We start from the raw sequence: 19,424 nt of genomic DNA, 5'->3' as shown, positions 1-19,424 counted from the left end.
TTGATATTCTATGTGCATCTGTGGCCTGAGCTCCGCAGGACCATCTGCTATTTAATAACAAAAATGGTGTTTGGAGGCTCAAAAGCAATGTGCGTATGTACTGCTCGTGGAGTCTATGGTGGCACCACGCTGCATACAAAACAAGGACAAGCAGCTACCTCAAAGGAGCGCCACAGCAGACCTGCCTCTGGCCTCCACTCGACACTGGCTTTCTTCCTGGGGATGAAAGAGGAGTGTTTAAAGCACAAGGGTCTTACTTTCGGGTGTGTAGTTCCTTATTGTAGCCTTCACAGAGCATGCTCTGTATGATAAAGTTCAGACTTGGATTGTACTCGCTCTGAGGGGACACAACAGGGTGGAAGTTGGGAAGGGTTTTTGAGGACGGGGCCCTGGCGGGGCAAGGCTGACAGCTTCTCTGGGGGTGAGAGAAGTGTGAGAGACGAGAGAGGACTTCTTATTTGTGGACAGGAGGAGAAACCCCAGCTGTGAGAGAGAGCCTCCCCTCTCTAAAGCAGAGATGTAACATACTATTGTGCAATCCAACCTTCAAAACCTCTGTTGGAGGGATCTCTGTGGAGAACATAAACTCTGGGGGTTGGAGCGTGTCTCATTAGAAATTGGAGCTCGGAATGTTTTTCTCTGAGCCCTGTGTCTTGAGATGCCACCTGGTCTTGTCAGGTGGCAAATGCTGCACCCAGCTTAGGAGCTCAAGTACAAGCCCACTGTCAGGGATGCCATGGCAAGGGCAGAGCCCTTGGTACTAGGCTCATCTAATTGACACTCTTTCTCTCTTAACTCACTCCTTCTGTCCCTCTCTTTCTCTGTCTTCTCTCCAGGGGCTGCACGGATGTGGTGTGCTGTGTCGTATTCGTCATCTTCATCCTCGGCTACATCGCTCTGGGCACCGTGGGTGAGTTGTCATGTTGCTGCTTATTTCATCAGACACGTTGGTTTCGTAACACCACAGCCCACCCTATGATGATGCTCCACGTTGTGCGAGTCGAAGTCCCATGTACATGTAGAGAGAGAGAGAGAGTGTGTGTGTGTGTGTGTGTTCATGAGTTTCTGCTTGCCTAGCTCTCATCTTGACAAAGTCTTTGGGTGGGAAAGGGAAATGCATTCGAGCAAAATGTGTCTTCTGCATTTAACCCAACCCTTCTGAATCAGAGAGGTGCGTGGGCCTGCCTTGATCGATGTTCATGTCATCGACGCCCAGGGAGCAATTTTTTTACACCTTGCCGGCTCGGGATTCGAACTGCGTTCCACCGACTGCCATTTAAATGCTAGATAACGTTTTGTATTGGATCCCGTTTTGCGTTGGGCAACAGAGCTTCTGGTGTTGTGAAGTGTGTGGGAGGTGGAAATATGAGTACTTGAATTTCCCCAGAGTCAGACCCATTCCTTAATGAGTGGGAGTCTGCAACATCAGAGTCTAATGATTTTATGTGAGTCACTTTCTGTTTCTGAGGTTACTGTATGGCATCTCCCTAATCTGTGTGTCTAATCTCTTGATTGGGGGTTTTGACCATGTTCTCCAGGGTTATGGGTGACATCCTCTGGCCTCCATTCCTTTTAAGGGACTTAGAGAAGTTGTGCTTGACGATGTAAACGCAGCCTTACTGCAGTGTGTTCCTCTCAGTAGATTGGAATCAATCATGTGACTCTCCTCACATGCACACACCTCAGTCTGTACAGACACAGACATGCATGCTTAAACACACACACACGTGCCCACACACAAACACATTTGTTTTACTATTCTTGTGGGGACCAAACAATTGATTCCCATTCAAAACCCGATCTCCTAAACCTTACCCCTAACCATAATTCTAACCCTAACCTTAAAGCTAACCCCTAAACTTAAAATATATTTTTTTCCTTGTGAGAACCAGAAGGACAGTAAAACCAAACACACACACACACACACACACACCCCTCCCCCCCACACATACACCCTAAATGAGTCAAATCAACTGTCTTTTCTCAAAGTGCAGTCCCTCTGACTCCCGTGTGCAGTGGAGTCACGTCTCAGTCTGGGCAGAGGAAGGACTGTCTGTTGCCCAATTACTTTAAGAGAGCCAGAGCCATGAAAATGGAGGTGACTTCAAATAGACGCTGGCGTGTTTGCAATTACGTGAACAGCTTTTCATTCTTTCTCCTCGCCCGTGGTCTTCCTCATGCATAAACTCTGTTTCATCCGGACTATTGGGTGAGGCAGGTACAGTGTTGTTGGCTAGAAAGGGAATAGAATGCCTTGTCCTCTAACAGAAAATAATTACTTTAATGACTGAAACAGGTTAGAAAAACAAATTTGCAGCTTGGATTGAATTTCAGAGTAGTCTCAAAAGATACAGACTGGCCTTGGTTCTGTTGGTGGTGTCGTTCCATGAAAAGAGTGCATTTTGCATCACTTTGATATTTCAAATAGAAATTGTGCCCCAACATTGAATTGTAAAATACTTTGAAGTGCCCTTTTTTAATATAGTGCCCTTTTTAATATAGACCACAAGGAAAATTCAACAAATCAATTGTTTCAACAATTTCAACAAACACATTTTTTGATGTGAATAAAGACTTGCTAAAGTGCCACATTTCAGCATTTTTACATGTCCCTCAGGGGCCCCTTCTGTGACTTCCAGGGAGAATTTAACCCACTTAATCCCAAGATTTCAACAAGTTTTCACCATTTATTGTTATACCCTAGTTATTTTGTTGCCTTGACAGTCATTTCTAAAATATTATTATTTATTTATTGTGACTAGTGACTCATTTACGTATGGCCCTCATTTTAAGTTCAACCCTGTTACGTAAAGCAGAACTCTTGATTTCATATGGGTAAACTATTCCTTTTTAAGTATTATTTTCTAAAGAAACATTGAACATCTAATGGTCAAATCATAGTGTAAAAGCAGGTGAGCTGGTTTTACCCTTTTTGGCCATTTTCTGGTGTTTTGTGATGGAAAACAGACCATAATATGTAAACCCTGTAACCCATAGGCTGTTTACTCTACAATTAAATGTATTGCATTCAATTGTCTCTCCCTGTTGCACAAATCAAGCTTCCATTCCCCCTGTCACAAGGGGATTTTTGGCTGTTACTTTATATGGCACTTAACAGGCACTTACTGAAGTCATTTTTTTAAATGTAACCTCTTGAGATGGGAAAACTTGTTTTTTTTATGAAGTTAAACATGTGTTCTTTATGACAATGTTAAAAGTAGTTGAAATCAAAACGTTTTATACTAGGTTACACTTCTCAAAAGGTACCTAATTGGTGAAACAACCCAGTGGTTTTCACTCAAATGATCTCTCTGTATTCTGTAAGGGTAGTCTCAAGGTTTTCAGGTTGTCCTGTAATTGCTGAGCAGCCAGCTCTCAGCTTGACTCGCTAATCTTTTCATATCTGGTTTTTCTGATTTGTGATTCATAATAGGAGTCTTACCTTTGATCCCATTTGACCTGCTTCTTTAAATTCGGAAGTGATTATGTTAGTGTGCGTTACAGGCGGGCAGAGTATTACCATGCACACACAGCCAGGGAGGTCCTGTCACTGACTCATAAATGCCCAGAGTGATTGACAGTTGAAGGGGCAGGGAAAGGCTAATGATGCGGCCGTTTTTGTCTGGTTTCAGCCTGGATCCATGGCGACCCCAGGAAGGTGGTCTACCCCACCGACAGCCACGGACAGTTCTGTGGACAGCAGGGGACCCCCAACGCGTGAGTATAAAGACGGATGCCAATCTTTTAGTGCACTTGGAAGAGATACCAAAGCCGCTTGGGAGGTGTGTCGGCTCGAACACTTTTGACACCCGCAATATGGCACAAACAATATGAGAGAAATCATAATGCAGAGAAACTGCTATTTCCTACCATTTTAATATCCGGCCTCAGCATGTCAGTTGTATTAGTCTCAGTGAGTTGAGGACAGGGGTAGGTCGGCCCTCTAAATGGCAGGTAACCCAGTAAAGAAAACAAGTATGTAACAAGGCCAGTATGATGCAGGATTTTAAATTTTTTTTTTTAACTATATGCAAGTTAGATTGATAACAATACAAATAAGGAGCAACGTTGCCTGAAGAAGACTATAGTTGAAACGCAGTTGCAGTTGTGCGTCCTGTTATGACAATCACAGGCTGATCTGCTCCTTACACCTATTCTTTGTCAATATAATCTGAGTATAATTTTTCAATGGGTTTTCCTGCACCGCACTGGCTGCCTACTAGTTGTATTGTTGTCTGTAATAGTTTGTTTATTGAGTGCTTTGCGCACCATGTATGAAAAGCGCTTAACAAAGAAGCATTGACAACCGCCACGGACGCTCCTGCAACAACCGCCACGGACGTTCCTGCAACAACCGCCACGGACGTTCCTGCAACAACCGCCACGGACGTTCCTGCAACAACCGCCACGGACGCTCCTGCAACAACCGCCACGGACGTTCCTGCAACAACCGCCACGGACGTTCCTGCAACAACCGCCACGGACGTTCCTGCTCCCTGTGTTTTTACACACTGTTTGACAGACGGATCAATCTGCTGTTAGATTTTCCATACCACGTTTGTTCTCCGCGTTCTCTTAATAAAACTGTCATTGTCTTTGTGTTGGGAAACTAATGACTATTCTCTCCATTTCCCTGTGGTTACAGCAACAAAGCCATATTATTCTACTTCAACATATTGCAATGTGCCAATCCTGCCGTTCTCATTAACCTCCAGTGCCCTACAACCCAGGTGAGTGCTGCCTCTTAACGCTGCAGACATTATGCTATTAAGTTCCTGCTCGTTTTTTCTCGCTTGTTCTCTGTCACTAAGCGTTGATTTGATGCTTGGCTGTCCCTTTCTCGTCTCTTCCCAGCTCTGCGTCTCCAAGTGCCCAGACAGATTTGCCACATACCTCGACATGCAATACAACTACAGGTACAACAAGAGCTACTGGGAGTATTACAGGCAGTTCTGCAAGCCGGGCTTCGACAATCCAAGAAAGGTACCGAGACTGATGCCTCCAGTTACTTGTGGTCTCACTTATCAAGTCGTTGAGTGTTCTATCTTCTGTAATGGTTATCGATCTATAAGTCGGTGGAGTACTCGCATCCACTGCAGCCATTTTCTTTCTCAATATTAAAATATTTTCTATGGAGCATTTAAGTACATTACTGTGATTTGTTTTAAATTAAAATGGTCAAAAATAAACCTAGCAAAGAGCAAGCAAGAATTTTGCTAGGACTGTCTGGGAGTGGTGTGAGTGGGGAGGGGAAAACTGATAACTAGCTGTTATTGGCAGAAAGTTTTGGAACTCTCTTTCGTATTGGTCTATTAACTAATTTACCGCCTAGTGATGTCACCAGACAGGCCAAAACTCCATCTCACCAAAATAGGCAGAAATTTCAGGCAGTCTTTTCAGACAGCTCTTACACAATTCCACAGTATTATTCCAATTGGGGCTGACCCCAATTAGTCGACTGGTTGATTGTTTGGTCGATAGGCTGTTGGTCGACCAAGATTTTTTTTTGAGCAGTAGCAAATATATATTTTTTTATGGCACACGAGAAACCTGTCTGATTCACATCCATCTCAGTAAACGAATCCATTGCGGAGGCCGTAGGGATGGCACAGCCCAAGAAGAAGGGGAGTGTGGCTACAATGCACATCTCTCTGCAGAATGCGCTCTCTCACTACAATTTGTGCACATTTATTGTTTCTTTCGTAACTTCATTTTGTGAATGGTTTGTGTTGGATTGTTAGTGTATATCAATTCCCCATTACATATATCACCAGTAGTACATTTACCATGAATTCCTATCATTTCTAATCTACAATGTTACGGTCATTTCTGTTAATGCATTCAATATATTATTATTCCAGTCTTTTACCGTTCTCATTGTCGGAGTGGACACGTTGTTTGCAGAACACACAACCTATGCTTGTGAGAAACCAGTTTTGGTTGATTTCATTCCATTTCCGAGTTTTGTCAATTTAGTCATTTTTTGTTTGGAGCCCTCATGTCAATGTTGAGTAAGGACGTGCACCTGATTACGCATAGAAGTAGGCTTATAGGCTACAAATGTAGGCATGTAAATGTGCCCATTTGGGGATCTGATAGTATTTCTGATTGGCTTAATGCACCACCACTAATGAGTTGTGGAGCTTCTCAAAGTAATGCTTTTTTTTCACCTCAAACAGCAAGTTAACAAAGTCTGTTTTTTTTTTTTTACATCCGTTGAGAAACGTCTCTCCAGCTCTTCCTTTCAATAACCACTCCGCATGAAAGGGGAAAAACATCACAGCACTGTGATCCAGTGGAAACATCATGAAACAGGCCTGCCTAATGACCTCTTATCCCTTGCGCAAAATAGCCTACAACTGTGTCTGTTCTGAGCTCACTGCTGCAGGAAACAATAAGCTCCCAGGATATTTTATACGATGTTGCAAGTTTGCTAGCACAAGCTTTGAGACTGACCCAAGTTGATACAGTGCTTCAAGTTTGTTGCAGACAGGCCATGCATTGCCAGTGTGATTTAGATGATATTTATTTTTATCGGGATATTTTCTACCTGCAGGCTGCAATGTTTTTATTTGTTGGCTTTATGTGGGCTTTCTTTTTTTTTTTTTTTACATTGTTTGTAATGAAGACACAGGGAGTCAGGAAGCAAGTGCAGTTGGTAAGTTTACAAGGAACATGAAGATATACAAAACCAATACTGCCTGAAGACTGAGGCTAATGAGGGCTAAATAAAGGTGAAGTAATAAAAGTAATGATGATGTCCAGGTGTGCATAACGATGGGGAGCAGGTGTGTGTAATGATTGTTGCCAGGTGTGCATAATGTAGGTTGCAAGGACCGGTGGTTAGTAGTCTGGCGGCGTCAAGCACCGGAGCGGGAGTAGGCGTATCAGCATTGGCAATGGCAATGGCAACGAAGGTTATGTTTTAGGTTTGTGTCACTTTTTCATTTAGATTTGGATAGAATTTAGATGAACCACTTGACAATGATTTTGAGATATGAAGATGCTATTATGAATGAAATGAATCAGTTCCATGAAAATGTGCATATGAAAACCATAACTGGAAGGCAGATGGGTAGAAATGGTAAGATAAATTGGCATTCCTTATGAGGAAGGTTGTCAAATCCTCGTGTAGCCTATTACCAGCATCTTCAGGAGAGTAACGTCAGAATCTGCAAAAGCCAGCAGGAGGGAGAGGAGGATGTTCGGGTCAGGTTAAGTTTTTTTTTTTGGGGGGGGGGTTATCTTGTTATTTGGCTCTCTCTTGAGTAATTTGTGTCTTATTTCATCAAACAGTGTGCTGAAAGGATCAGATAAGCTCAATACATATAGTTGATTTTATTTAATCACACAGGGTGTGTCTATACATGGAAAATACAAATTTTAATATTTAGACCAATTTATTAGTCGAAAGAACAGGTGACTCTCGGTCGACCCAAGATTTGTTTTAGACGGGGACAGCCCTAGTGGAAATTTATATTCAACACAGGACAATCATGATTTTGACGACACTGGGCCTTTAAACAAACTTTCTTTTGTTTTTGGAATTAAATTAAGATCAATAATAGTGTTCAATAGTAGCGACCGAGGCCCTTCCTCTTCAGGAATTCAAATCTTATTGGAGTCAGATTGAGTCATTTAGTTGTTGCATAGAATATATCTTGTTGTATAGAAATGATACAAAGTAATATCATTGGATGCGTTTTTCTGTAAGTACTGGGCCTAATGTACTATGTAAAGGAAACATGATGTGAATGTCATTTGAAAGTCCTGTGAGAGAAAAGCGTGAGGAAGGCGGCATCTGCTGATGTCACTCACAGCTCTGACGAGTTGGTTTGTGGGACACAGACTGTGATACTGGTCCGTGTTCGTCAGACATGCTGGCATGGCACCTCAGATGAGACTTAGAGAGACAGAAAGAGAGAGAAAGGGGGGAAGGGAGAGTGTGTGAGATGGTGTGTGGGAACTCATAATCACACAATCACACTGTTACTGCTGAATCGTTGGTTCTCCCACCCACACTGTGTCTACTCAGTCAGTACCCAGAGCAGAGTGCTAAACTGAGGAATAGAAGATAGAGCAGAAAGGGTTCCCTACCAGTCTGTTCTGTACTGTATGACAGTCGTCTGTTCCTAGTCAACTCAGCCACACGCCCACTCTCCTCATGGTCCTGTTGGATAATGGCAAAGTCATAGGATATGATGATAGGATGTCTTACCAGTCATCCTAACCTAAAATACACGTTTTAATATTCCGACCAATTTATTAGTCGAAAGAACAGACGACTTATTAAAAACTCAAGTCTGAGGCTTTGACGTCACACAGTGGGTATTGTTTGACTTCTTCTCCCTCTCGCCTTTTTTCTGTTTAGTCCGTTGCACAAGTCTTGAGAGATGAGGACTGCCCTTCCATGATAGTGCCAAGCAGACCTTGTAAGTGAATCCGAGTTCTGCACACGGTTCATCCACTATCCTTATTGTGACTTTCATACGGTCTATTCCTAAGACTTAGATTCTGTGGGAGGGGAGGGTATGTGACTGGTTGGAAAAGGGATATATATATATATATATATATATATATATATATATATATATATATATATATATATATATATAAATATAAAAAACCATAATAATATCACAGTGTATGAAATTGAAATACCAAGTTGTTTGTTTGTGTGTTTCAGTCCTCCAGCGGTGCTTCCCAGACTTCATCACCAGGAACGGGACGCTAACTGTCGCCAACAAGACAGTCTTCAAAGACGGCTTAGGTAAAACAAGGAGCGTGATCGATCTCCGAGACGCTGCCAAGTAAGTCCTGCTCTCCCCAATGTCGCTCTGCAGAAGCCTTTGTTGTTGTCGAAATCTTGGAATTTCTGCCGAGAGAGACTATGGGATGAATTGTATAAGTGGGAGGCCTATTAGGGGTGGTGGATTCACATGGTTGAATATCTTTTGACCAGTAAACCTGAAAGATGAATTAACGCTGTACAAATCTGTTCACTGTGGCTTCATTGAGGCCATGTTTGGGAATTCAAATGCATTTAAACTATTATATTGTCATAGGGATTCTAACTTGGAACCCAGAGTCAACTGGACAGCTATTGCAGGGTAGGACAACTGGGCCATGATCCCTCATGCCCAGTAGAGTGTGGATCATTCATGCACATTGAAATCCGTCTATGCATGTTTGCATGGAAATGCAGCTCACGCTGTAGCTTCAGAGTAGTACAGTTAAGTGACTTTCCTCATGCTATGCATATACAGTCTATAAAACGATCAATACGTATATGGATTAACTTGTGGGAGAGATAAGAGAACAGCAATTAAGACCGATGCAGGGTCTTGATCGTTTTGTGTTAACGAGCTGCCATCATTAGTACATCATGTTTGCCTTTGAAAGAAGGATGTTATGACCAGTTGAATGCTTTTTTCTTTTTTAGCCGAGTTACCGCCATGCAGCAAGGAGTGGAAAGGTCTCAAACTAATTACAGTATTTTAACCTTGAACCGTAACCTTCTGTAGCCCCGAGCTCACTGTCTGCAAACTAACCTTCCCACCTGACTGTGCGTCATGGGTAATCTGCTGCTGTTCCTCTCCGGCTTGTGGCTGTGGAAAGGAAAGAGGACAGATTACCCTCAAATGTTGCCCTGATGTGGAGCTAACATCCATATTGAAGCCCTAGCAAAGACGAGTAACAACTTGGCTTACAGTTAATGTACTATATTGCTTTAAAAGCTGAGACTTACGTCACCCCCTAGCTTTCATCAACATCTTCCTTCAGTGATATTTTCTCATCATAATGTTTGCAAAGGTTCATTTCGTGAAACTGGATAAGAGCAGCCTCAGCATCACATTAATGCAGTAATTAGCGTTATTACCACAGTAATTACCACAAGTCATATATATATATGTATGTATGTATGTATGTATATATATGTATATATATATATATATATGCCTACCTCTGACTTTCATAGACTATATTTGAACACAAATAGAGTTCCACAGGTGAATTTCATCTGCATTGTTTTGACTGGTAATGTCATTGTTTTGACTGGTGTAATGCTTTTGTTATGACGGGTGTAATGCCATCTTTCATCTCGCCCAAACTTTGAGCTGTGTATGTCCTCAGCATCTGTAGTTGATGACTGCGCCACCATTTCCTATTAGAAATTACAGTCTTTGTAGAGGGGCGTTTTTGTCGAAGTAAAAAAATAATAATAATAATCATCTCTCCGGCTATTATTCTGTTATGCCTGATGGTGAACCCTCAGGCATGGCTAGGCTCATCTCACCCTCACGCATGATTTGTCAACAGCCCACTAGTGCCTTTCACATATTTTCCCCTGAATGCCAAGCACTTCAAAGAGTTGTCCAAGGACAGAGCATTTCCTTCCAATTACACTGCCTCCAACCAAAACCTTTAACAAAGCATCAATTATTTTGTTTTCGACAGGTTCGGCCAAACTCCATCTGTTATAGCCTGGTCTGTGGAGTGCGTTAGGCACAATGGCACAGCACTTTCGGTTTCATTGGTACATCGGTAGGGTTTCATTGGTATTACTAGGGCTCCTTTTTCATAACAACATGAATTACTTGAGTAGGTTGCATTATGTGCTATTATAGCTGTACGGTCATGGGCTTTTTAGAGAAATATGATGGTCGAGATGAAATTCATGCCTAGAGTGAGCTTTCCTCCTGACGTGTGGTAGCTGTCCTCATAAAACAGACGGAGATTGGTGCTCCACTCACGAGACATTCTGCACAGCTCCAGGGGAAGGTTGGTTCTAGTCTCTTGCTACTGCTGTTCACCAGTCCCGTAGAGGCTGATAATATAGTGAGTAAAAGCACCAGGGAATACTTTGGGTCCGATGTCTACAATAACACTCTAGGAAAAAAAGGTTCCAAATGGGTTCTTTGGCTGTCTCCACAGGATAACCCCTATTGGTTCCAGGTAGAACCCCTTTGGGTTCCAGGTAGAACCCTCTGTAAAATGGTTCTACTTGCAACCAACAAGGATTCTTCAAGGGTTATCCTATGGGGACAGCCGAAGAACACTACGGTTCTAGATAGAGCTGTAGGTAGAGCTGTGGGTACAGTGGATATCTGGTGAATTATTCCTGGTGATTGTTGCCATCAGCTCTTTGTCAAGCTTGTACTGTACATTGAACTGTTACCATTTTCTGCTTGTTCATGTAGTTATGACAGAAAGAGATGCCTACAGGAATAGCTAAGCTTCAAGACTCATTTGTATGTATTTTTCCTGTTAACAATCCTCGTTCCTGAGGGTTCTTTTGCTACTGTGGTGGAGTAGTAACCTGCTGCTTCAGAGTCATAGAGAGCATTGCTGCTTCCTAGCGCTTTGATAACACTAATATGTTGACGTGTGACACATTTATAAGGGACGCCTGCCTACAACCTGTGCCGTCTCCCAGGGCTGTACAGCCCCCTCATAAACTGCAGTGTGTCGTGGCCCTGTGCTGTGTGTGCAAGTGAGAGGGATTGCAACACAACACAGGCCAATGTTCTCTCCGTAAATGAGCACGTTCTCATTCTTTATTTCTCCCTCAATCTTTTGCTCTCGCTTCTCCTCTCCCTCCCCTCACAGTGGCATTACCAGTCTGCTAGACGCCAAGGAGGTTGGCATGAAGATCTTTGAGGACTATGCCAACTCCTGGTACTGGATCTTAATGTAAGACCGACACACGTGTGTCCTCATGCATTCATGCATGTATTTTTGTATGTGTATATGTTTTACTGTGGTCCTCACTCCAGGTGTGTTTGTGTTTCTAGAGGTCTGGTGATAACCATGGTGGTCAGTCTGGCCTTTATCCTGCTGCTGCGGTTCACAGCCGGAGTGCTCCTGTGGCTCATCATCTTCGGAGTCATCGCTGTGGTAGGCTACGGTTAGTAATGCAGTACGCTCTCCGTCACTGACCCAAAAGCTACTATAGCCTCACTAAAAGAGCACAATGCCATCTTTAGCCTGAGTACATTATCCACACTTCACCAGCCCATACTGTACTGAAGGTCAACATACCGCTACTGTATGTAGATTTGTGTGGGAGACCGTGTCCACATCTTCTCACTTCCAGCTGTCAGTCAACCCCTCTGTTGTCATGGCAAGCTAAATGTAGCAGATGTACAGGTGCAGTATCTCAACGTGTCACATCTCTTTCTCTCTCTGTTTCTCTCTCCTCTGTCTTTCTCAGGGATCTGGCACTGCTACTGGGAGTTCAGTACACTGAGAGGGAAGCCATACGGGGATGGGGACGTCACCATCTCTGACATCGGCTTTCAGACGGACTTCCGAGTTTACCTGCAGCTCAGTCAGACCTGGCTCATCTTCAGTGTGTGGCCATCCACTTCTCCCATCTATTTGTTTAGCACGGGAACTACTAGCCTAGCACAAGGCTGTCGACTCAGTTTTACTGTGTTTATCACAAGGTGCAGAGTCTCTTGGACTTGCTGTGAAGCAGTTGGGTGCGAAGCATGTCTGCTGGTTTTTGCTTTTGCTTCTCAATCAGTAGATGAATTAGAGATGGGGAAACCATAGGATTTCCTGTTAACCGTATGCAACCTGATATTGCTTAAATTAATTGGGCAAACGCCAGGAGAGTCTCTGGTCTGAGGAATAGCATATTTTTTCTTCTGCTTAATTGTTATAATTTTATATTGCAGTGATCTCCCTGTCGGTCATTGAGGCGGTCATCATAATAATCCTGATATTCCTGAGGAGGAGAGTACGCATCGCCATCGCTCTGCTGAAGGAGGGGAGCAGGTGAGTGGCAATCTTTTCTCAGGAGAATGACCTCTTGACCTTCTCTTGTTGTGTCACTTTGAATCAAACCCGTCGTCTGTGTGCTCGGTGTGGGAAAATTAACCTAACTTTTAACCCCCCCCCCCCTCCCCCACACACTTTCTCTCCATTCTCTTTCTCTCTCTCTCTCTCTCTCTCTCTCTCTCTCTCTCTTCTCCAGGGCCATTGGCTACATCATGTCCACTCTCTTCTATCCGATCATCACTTTTGTGCTGCTGGCCATCTGCATAGCGTACTGGGCGGTCACTGCTGTGTATCCTCTCTATACATTTACCAAGCCTCATCCTCACTCTGCTATGTGTACACTTTACACAGTTATCTTGACATGCAGCGTTACCTATTGTAGCTACGGGTGACGCATTCTGAGCTATCACCCATGGAGTCATAGTGATTGGAATATACTTGAACTTGACTGGAATTGAATTGAACCTAATAAAACTGCTGAGCCATTAGTGGAAATCCCAATATTGATGGCTCATAGGCAGGTACAAATTGTGATGCTTGTTTCCGCTTCCATTCCTCTGTGTTGCCCTTTACTGGTTTTGCCCTCAGCTTCTTGGCGTCTTCCGGCGATGCTGTCTACAAGGTCATGTCGACGCCGGACAAATGCGTGTATGCCAACCTCACCTGTGATCCAGAGGTTTGTTTTTCTCTCTACTCTCTTCCTCTTTATCACATTGGTGTTATAGCTGTATTGAAAACTACTGTATGCTATTGGCCTTGAAATCCTGAACAGGAGTACACATCATTCAGCTGTGAAATAGCTAGCCAGTGACAACATCTGTGAGCTCTGGCTACATTCGGTCTTTCATGAAATGGCACCCTAGTCCCTATTCTAGGGAAATCGAGAATGGGAGAAGGGTGCTGTTGTATGCTCTGATCAGAGGGGAGTGCTCAATATAGGGAATTGGGTGGCATTTCCTTCAAACCGAATAACTTCCCCTATCTCTCTAGACCTTCAGTCAGACCAACGTGACCAAGGTGTGCCCTGGCTCCCAGTGCACCTTTGCCTTCTACGGCGGCGAGAGCCTCTACCACCGCTACATATTTGTGCTGCAGCTGTGTAACCTGCTGGTGTTCCTGTGGCTGGTCAACTTCACCAACGCCCTGGGACAGTGCACCCTGGCCGGGGCCTTCGCCTCCTACTACTGGGCCCTGAGGAAGCCCCAGGATATACCGTCCTGTCCACTGTTTTCCTCCTTCAGTAGGGCTGTAAGGTAGGCTTGCTCAAATCACTTCACTCGACAGAAAACGCTCACGTTCATTGAATGGGGCGGCAGGTAGCCTAGCGGTAAGAGCATTGGGCCAGTAACCGAATGGTTGCTGGATCGAATCCTCTGAGCTGACGAGGTAAAAAAAAATCAGTCGTTCTGCTCCTGAGCACTGTTCCCGCGCACGCCGAAGACGTGGATGTCGATTAAGGCAGGCCCCCGCAACTCTCTGATGCAGAGGGGTTGGGTTAAATGCGGAAGGTCGTTCAACTGACTTTCCCTTTCTCAGTTATATGGGATTAGCACATAAGGAGGAGGGGGTTGAGTAATCCTAGTCCTGCACTAAAAAGCTATATTAATGGAGAGTCTCTATTAAGCATGCCTTCTAGTCCAGGACTACTCTTAATCTGTGTCCAGGAAACTGGCCCTAAGTGCGTTTAGGTGTTTAAGCCTATGATTTGAAGGGGGAAGTGAGTGTGTGTATGGTGGATGTGTACAGTGCATTCGGAAAGTATTCAGACCCCTTGACTCTTTCCACATTTTGATACATTACAGCCTTATTCTAAAAAAGGATTAAATAATAAAAATGTGTCCTCATCAGTCTAGACACAGTATTCCATTATGACAAATCGAAAACAGTTTTTATAATTTTTTTATTTTTCATTTTGGCAAATGTATAACAAAAAAACACACCTTATTTACATAAGTATTCAGACCCTTTGCCTTTTGAAATTGGGCTCAGGTGCATCCTGTTACCATTGATCATCCTTGAGATGTTTCTACAACTTGATTGGAGTCCACCTGTGGTAAATTCAATTGATATAGACGGGCACACACTTGAGCAAAAACCAAGCCATGAGCTTTAAGGAACAGGATTGTGTCGAGGCACAGATCTGGGGAAGGGTACCAAAACATTTCTGCAGCATTGAATGTCCCCAAGAACACATTGGCCTCCATCATTCTTCCAGAAGGACAACCATCTCTGCAGCACTCCACCAATCAGGCCTTTATGGTAGAGTGGCCAGACGTAAGTCACTCCTCAGTAAATGGCACATGACAGCCCGCTTGGAGTTTTCCAAAAGGCACCTAAAGGACAGACCATGAGAAACACGATTCTCTGGTCTGATGAAACCAAGATTGAAGGAGGAAACCTGGCACCATCTGGAGGACACCTTGCACCATCCCTACGGTGAAGCATGGTGGTGCAGCATCATGCTGTGGGGATGTTTTTCACCTGCAGGAACTGGGAGACTAGTCAGGATCAAGGGAAAGATGAATGAAGGAGGAGGGTGTTGGGAAGGTGCTCACCTTCCAACAGGACAACAACATTAAGCACATAGCCAAGGCAACACAGGAGTGGCTTGGGGACAAGTCTCTGAAGATCCTTGATTGGTCCAGCCAGAGCTCTGACTTGACCTCGATCTAACATCTCTGGAGAGACCTTAAAATAGCTGTGTAGCGGTGCTCCCCATCCTGACAGAGCTTGAGAGGATCTCAAGAATGGGAGAAACTCCCCAAACAGAGGTATGCCAAGCTTGTAGCCTCATACCCAAGAAGGCTCTAGGATGTAATCGCTGCCAAAGGTGCTTCAACAAAGTACTCAATAAAGGGTCTGAATACTTATATAAATGTGATATTTCAATTTTTTTATTTGTAATATATTTTCAAACATTTCTAAAAAACCTGTTTTTGCTTTGTCATTATGGGGTATTGTGTATAAATTGATAAGGTGGGAAAAAACAATTTAATCAATTTTAGAATTAGGCTGTAATGTAATAAAATGTGGAAAAAGTCAAGGGTCTGAATACTTTCCGAATGTACTCTAAGCAAAATGGTTTCAACACACACACAAGCAGTTTGGGAATAGAGTGTATGGTGTCTCTTCCAGGTACCACACAGGCTCTCTGGCGTTTGGCTCTCTGATTCTGGCTGTAGTGCAGATGTTCCGCATTGTTCTGGAGTATCTGGATCACAAACTCAAAGGTGGGTTTTGTGCTCATACTAAACCCACTGCCTTTTTTATATGTTTATATACAGTGGTGTACATTTATTTGATCATGGTCGTCATGTCTTTTCAGGTGCGCACAATGCTTTTGCCCGCTTCCTGATTTGCTGTCTCAAATGCTGCTTCTGGTGCCTGGAGCATTTCATCAAGTTCATGAACAGGAACGCCTACATCATGGTGAGTTTGGGACGGTGCGGAGTTAAATCTCTTGTTTTCAGACATTTACTTTCGATACCATTCCTTCAAGAACAGCAGATATGGCAGTTCTGATAACCATCTTACACAAACTGTTGGAATCATGAATACTTTCTCGCACCAGATCGCGATATATGGGAAGAACTTCTGCACCTCGGCTAAGGATGCTTTCTTCCTCCTGATGAGGAACGTAGTGAGGTAAGGCACTGTAAAGCTTGCTTTCCATTAGAATAGAGTGAGTCTGTCTATCATGGGGGTGACTGTCTGTCTCTGGGCTTCTCCAATGAGTTTCCTCTCCTCTGTAGGGTGGCAGTGCTGGACAAGGTGACAGACTTTCTGCTCTTCTTGGGAAAAGTGCTTATTTCAGGGAGTGTTGGTGAGTTCCCTGTCTTTCCCACACACTGGTGTACTGACTATGTCTAACCACTGTATGAGTCACGATACACAAAGGGAAGGAGTACTTTGAAACAGTGACACTGTGCATGCTGGAGTTCAGGCGTCTCTTTGAAAGGCACTATTTGTATTCTCGTTTTTAGTCGTTCATTTTTATTTTGTTATTTCCCCCCCCCCCCAGGTGTTCTAGCATTCTTCTTCTTCACTCGTAAGATACCAGTTATTCAAGAAGAAGTGCCATCACTAAATTACTACTGGGTCCCCCTGCTGGTAAGAAATATCATTACATCAAATGTAGTTTGGGTTAGCATTGCTTGTTGCTAAGTGTGTTCACGGACTTTGACTCTTCTCTCATTGACAGACGGTGATATTTGGATCCTACCTGATTGCTCATGGCTTCTTCAATGTCTATGCTATGTGTGTGGACACCTTATTCCTTTGTTTCTGTAAGTACACCATTCACCTCTTTAAATACAGCCCAGCCTGGGGGTGCAAGGGCCTTTTATATGATACAAAGGGGGTCTGTGTTGGAACTTTGTTGGTGAATTGAAAGGTTTTCCATGTCATATGACCCTATTAGAACGTTAGTGGTGGACCGTTTTCTTAAATAAGTCAGGCGAAAGGTTATTCTTGCGTAGTGTTTTTTTACACTAATTATTGTTTTACCAATTAAATTGTTTCTATCACGTGTTCTTACAGTGAAGAACTAGTGAAGACTATTAAATGATTTGAATTGTATGGAGACAGTGTTATTTGCATGTCCCATGTCAAACCTTGCCTTGGCTGCACTCTAATCACAGAACTAGATGGTTATAATTCACTGGCCATTTTGGCTGACTTGAACCATCCTAAACTTTTCTCCTAATTAATTTTGCTGCTTGACTTTCTAAATCGTTTGGCTCTGCTAACTCCTTTCTCTCGTATTCTCTCTTTCTGCCTTCCTACCTACATGTTGTCTGCTCCTCTCCTCCTTCTCCTCTGTGGCAATGCTTCCTATCCCCTGGGGCCCGGTTAAGGTGAAGACCTGGAGAGGAACGACGGCTCGCCCCTCAAGCCCTTTTACATGTCCCCTCAATTGCACCGAATCCTCCGCAGAGAGCAGGGCTCCAAACTCTATGCTGCCTCCTGATAGGCCACCACGCTGAACATCTGCCTAGTGACAGGAAAGAACACTGACTCGCTGAAGGACTGGCCCATTCACCGTCTGTGTGGGAGTGTTTGTGGTCTGGAGCATACTAGAGCAGAGCCTAATGGTTGGGCTGGACTCCAGACTGGCCAGGACTGACCAGAGAGGCCTTGGCAGGACATGGCAGGGCCCAAGAGGGTGGTGTATGTGGGTGGGGGTTATGTCTATTCAACTTCCTCCCTCTCGCCGCCACCGCCGTTGATACTTCTGATACTTGCCTTTTTTCCTCTGTCGTGCTTCTGTCCCTTTCTTTCTCTGCCGTGCCGACACTGCTGATCTCTGCCTTACTTGGAGAGCGCTGCAGCAGCACAGTGGACGTGTGTGTGTGTGTGTGTGTGTGTGACAAGGGTGAAATTGCCATTAGCCCAACACATAGCTAGAGGCACACATACTGCAAAAGGAGATCTCTGTATTTCAGATGCAATTGGTGTACTTTTTCAGATGGTCAAGACATTATGGAGTTGTGGGGTGGCACAGTACAAGGGCACCCCCTTCTGACACTACTCTGTTTGTGCAACGGTTATATGTACTGTCATGTAAGGTCATGTTTAAGGTGAAGTTTCCCTTAGACGCTGATCTTGGGTTGGTCTGTTTAGCATTTTCCTCACCAGTGGTTAAGGTTAGGATTGGGGGAGGTTTTACCCAACCTCAGAGCTGTTTTAGGCACTCGTGTGTGGAAAATAACTTTGAGGTGGCTTTTCTGTCAAGCATGATTGTTGTTTTGGCTGTTTATGCTTAACATTAGGTGAAGAGGCACTTTTGGTCCACCATATTTATTGACACTGTTACAGATACTTCTACAGAGTCCTGGGCACAAGAACACTGCTCCAAACTTAACGTGTAACGCTACATAGATAAACCCGAACGCACCCACAGAGTCACAGACACTTGTAGGACGGTTTGGTTTAACAATCCTTGATATGCTGTAAGTGACCGATATAATGTTGACTGACGAAGGTTCAAGACTTCTTGTACACACGGATGCTGATGCTAAGAATGAGATTTGAATAGACCCTGACACGTTTCAGGAATTCCCGAATGCAGTTGCTAGTAAACGTGCCTAATTCTACATGGGAGAAATGTTCCTCTTTATTGGTTTTGTGGTTTTACATTCTAACGCCGAGAACCGTTTCTAAAAGAAATACCGTTTCTACAAGGATGTTAAAGCCATTTTTAGTCATTTTATATGGAATAGTAGTGCTGTTTTTAATACTAGGTACTGTAACTCGCATCTGTTTTGGAATGTTTTGAATGTTTTTGTACAGCGGAATTATTTTGTATCGATGACTCCATTTTTTTTTTTTTGGGGGGGGGGGGGGTTGTTTTTGTGAAAGGTTCAATTATAGCACAACTCTTGGGTAATTGATATCTTAATTTGTATTAAACAGAGGGTTTATGAAATATTTACGTTGACACTGGGTTTGTGGTATTGCACAGGATTTGGGGAAGACCTGTTCTCAAACAATGGTAATAAAAGATGGTTTGGTTGGGATCAAGTGGATTTTATGAAACCATGCTTTGAGAGTAAGTATGAAAAATGAGTTTGGCATTTCAAATAGATTTGTAGGAATATGACTGTGTTAGAGAATGTTTAATGGTAGGTTAAGGGTAT

General features: G+C 43.6%; 1 protein-coding gene across 4 annotated transcripts in view; it reads left to right on the top strand.

The window, feature by feature from the left end:
* Positions 1-19,424, top strand: part of slc44a5b (solute carrier family 44 member 5b) — a 52,961-nt gene that overhangs the window by 31,476 nt on the left and 2,061 nt on the right. Inside the window, exons 3-23 of one of the 4 annotated variants that reach the window (XM_036977855.1) lie at positions 837-910; positions 3,633-3,717; positions 4,646-4,730; positions 4,855-4,983; positions 8,372-8,432; positions 8,687-8,810; positions 9,443-9,475; positions 11,611-11,694; positions 11,796-11,908; positions 12,215-12,352; positions 12,684-12,783; positions 12,983-13,075; positions 13,375-13,462; positions 13,777-14,039; positions 15,922-16,016; positions 16,112-16,215; positions 16,358-16,431; positions 16,539-16,609; positions 16,808-16,896; positions 16,988-17,072; positions 17,643-19,304. In XM_036977855.1, coding sequence (XP_036833750.1) covers positions 837-910; positions 3,633-3,717; positions 4,646-4,730; positions 4,855-4,983; positions 8,372-8,432; positions 8,687-8,810; positions 9,443-9,475; positions 11,611-11,694; positions 11,796-11,908; positions 12,215-12,352; positions 12,684-12,783; positions 12,983-13,075; positions 13,375-13,462; positions 13,777-14,039; positions 15,922-16,016; positions 16,112-16,215; positions 16,358-16,431; positions 16,539-16,609; positions 16,808-16,896; positions 16,988-17,072; positions 17,643-17,755 — 2,101 coding nt within the window. In that variant the 3' untranslated portion in view covers positions 17,756-19,304. Of the gene's footprint in view, positions 1-836; positions 911-3,632; positions 3,718-4,645; positions 4,731-4,854; positions 4,984-8,371; positions 8,433-8,686; positions 8,811-9,442; positions 9,476-11,610; positions 11,695-11,795; positions 11,909-12,214; positions 12,353-12,683; positions 12,784-12,982; positions 13,076-13,374; positions 13,463-13,776; positions 14,040-15,921; positions 16,017-16,111; positions 16,216-16,357; positions 16,432-16,538; positions 16,610-16,807; positions 16,897-16,987; positions 17,073-17,642; positions 19,305-19,424 lie in introns of those variants that run through there. The other 3 variants (XM_021603365.2, XM_021603366.2, XM_036977856.1) reach the window with 3 other exon arrangements.

This window comes from Oncorhynchus mykiss, chromosome 5 (assembly GCF_013265735.2).
Source record: "Oncorhynchus mykiss isolate Arlee chromosome 5, USDA_OmykA_1.1, whole genome shotgun sequence".
Classification (NCBI taxonomy): Eukaryota; Metazoa; Chordata; class Actinopteri; order Salmoniformes; family Salmonidae; genus Oncorhynchus; species Oncorhynchus mykiss.
The sequence above is the reverse complement of the archived record's forward strand: the minus strand, read 5'-3'. Positions and strand labels throughout refer to the sequence as shown.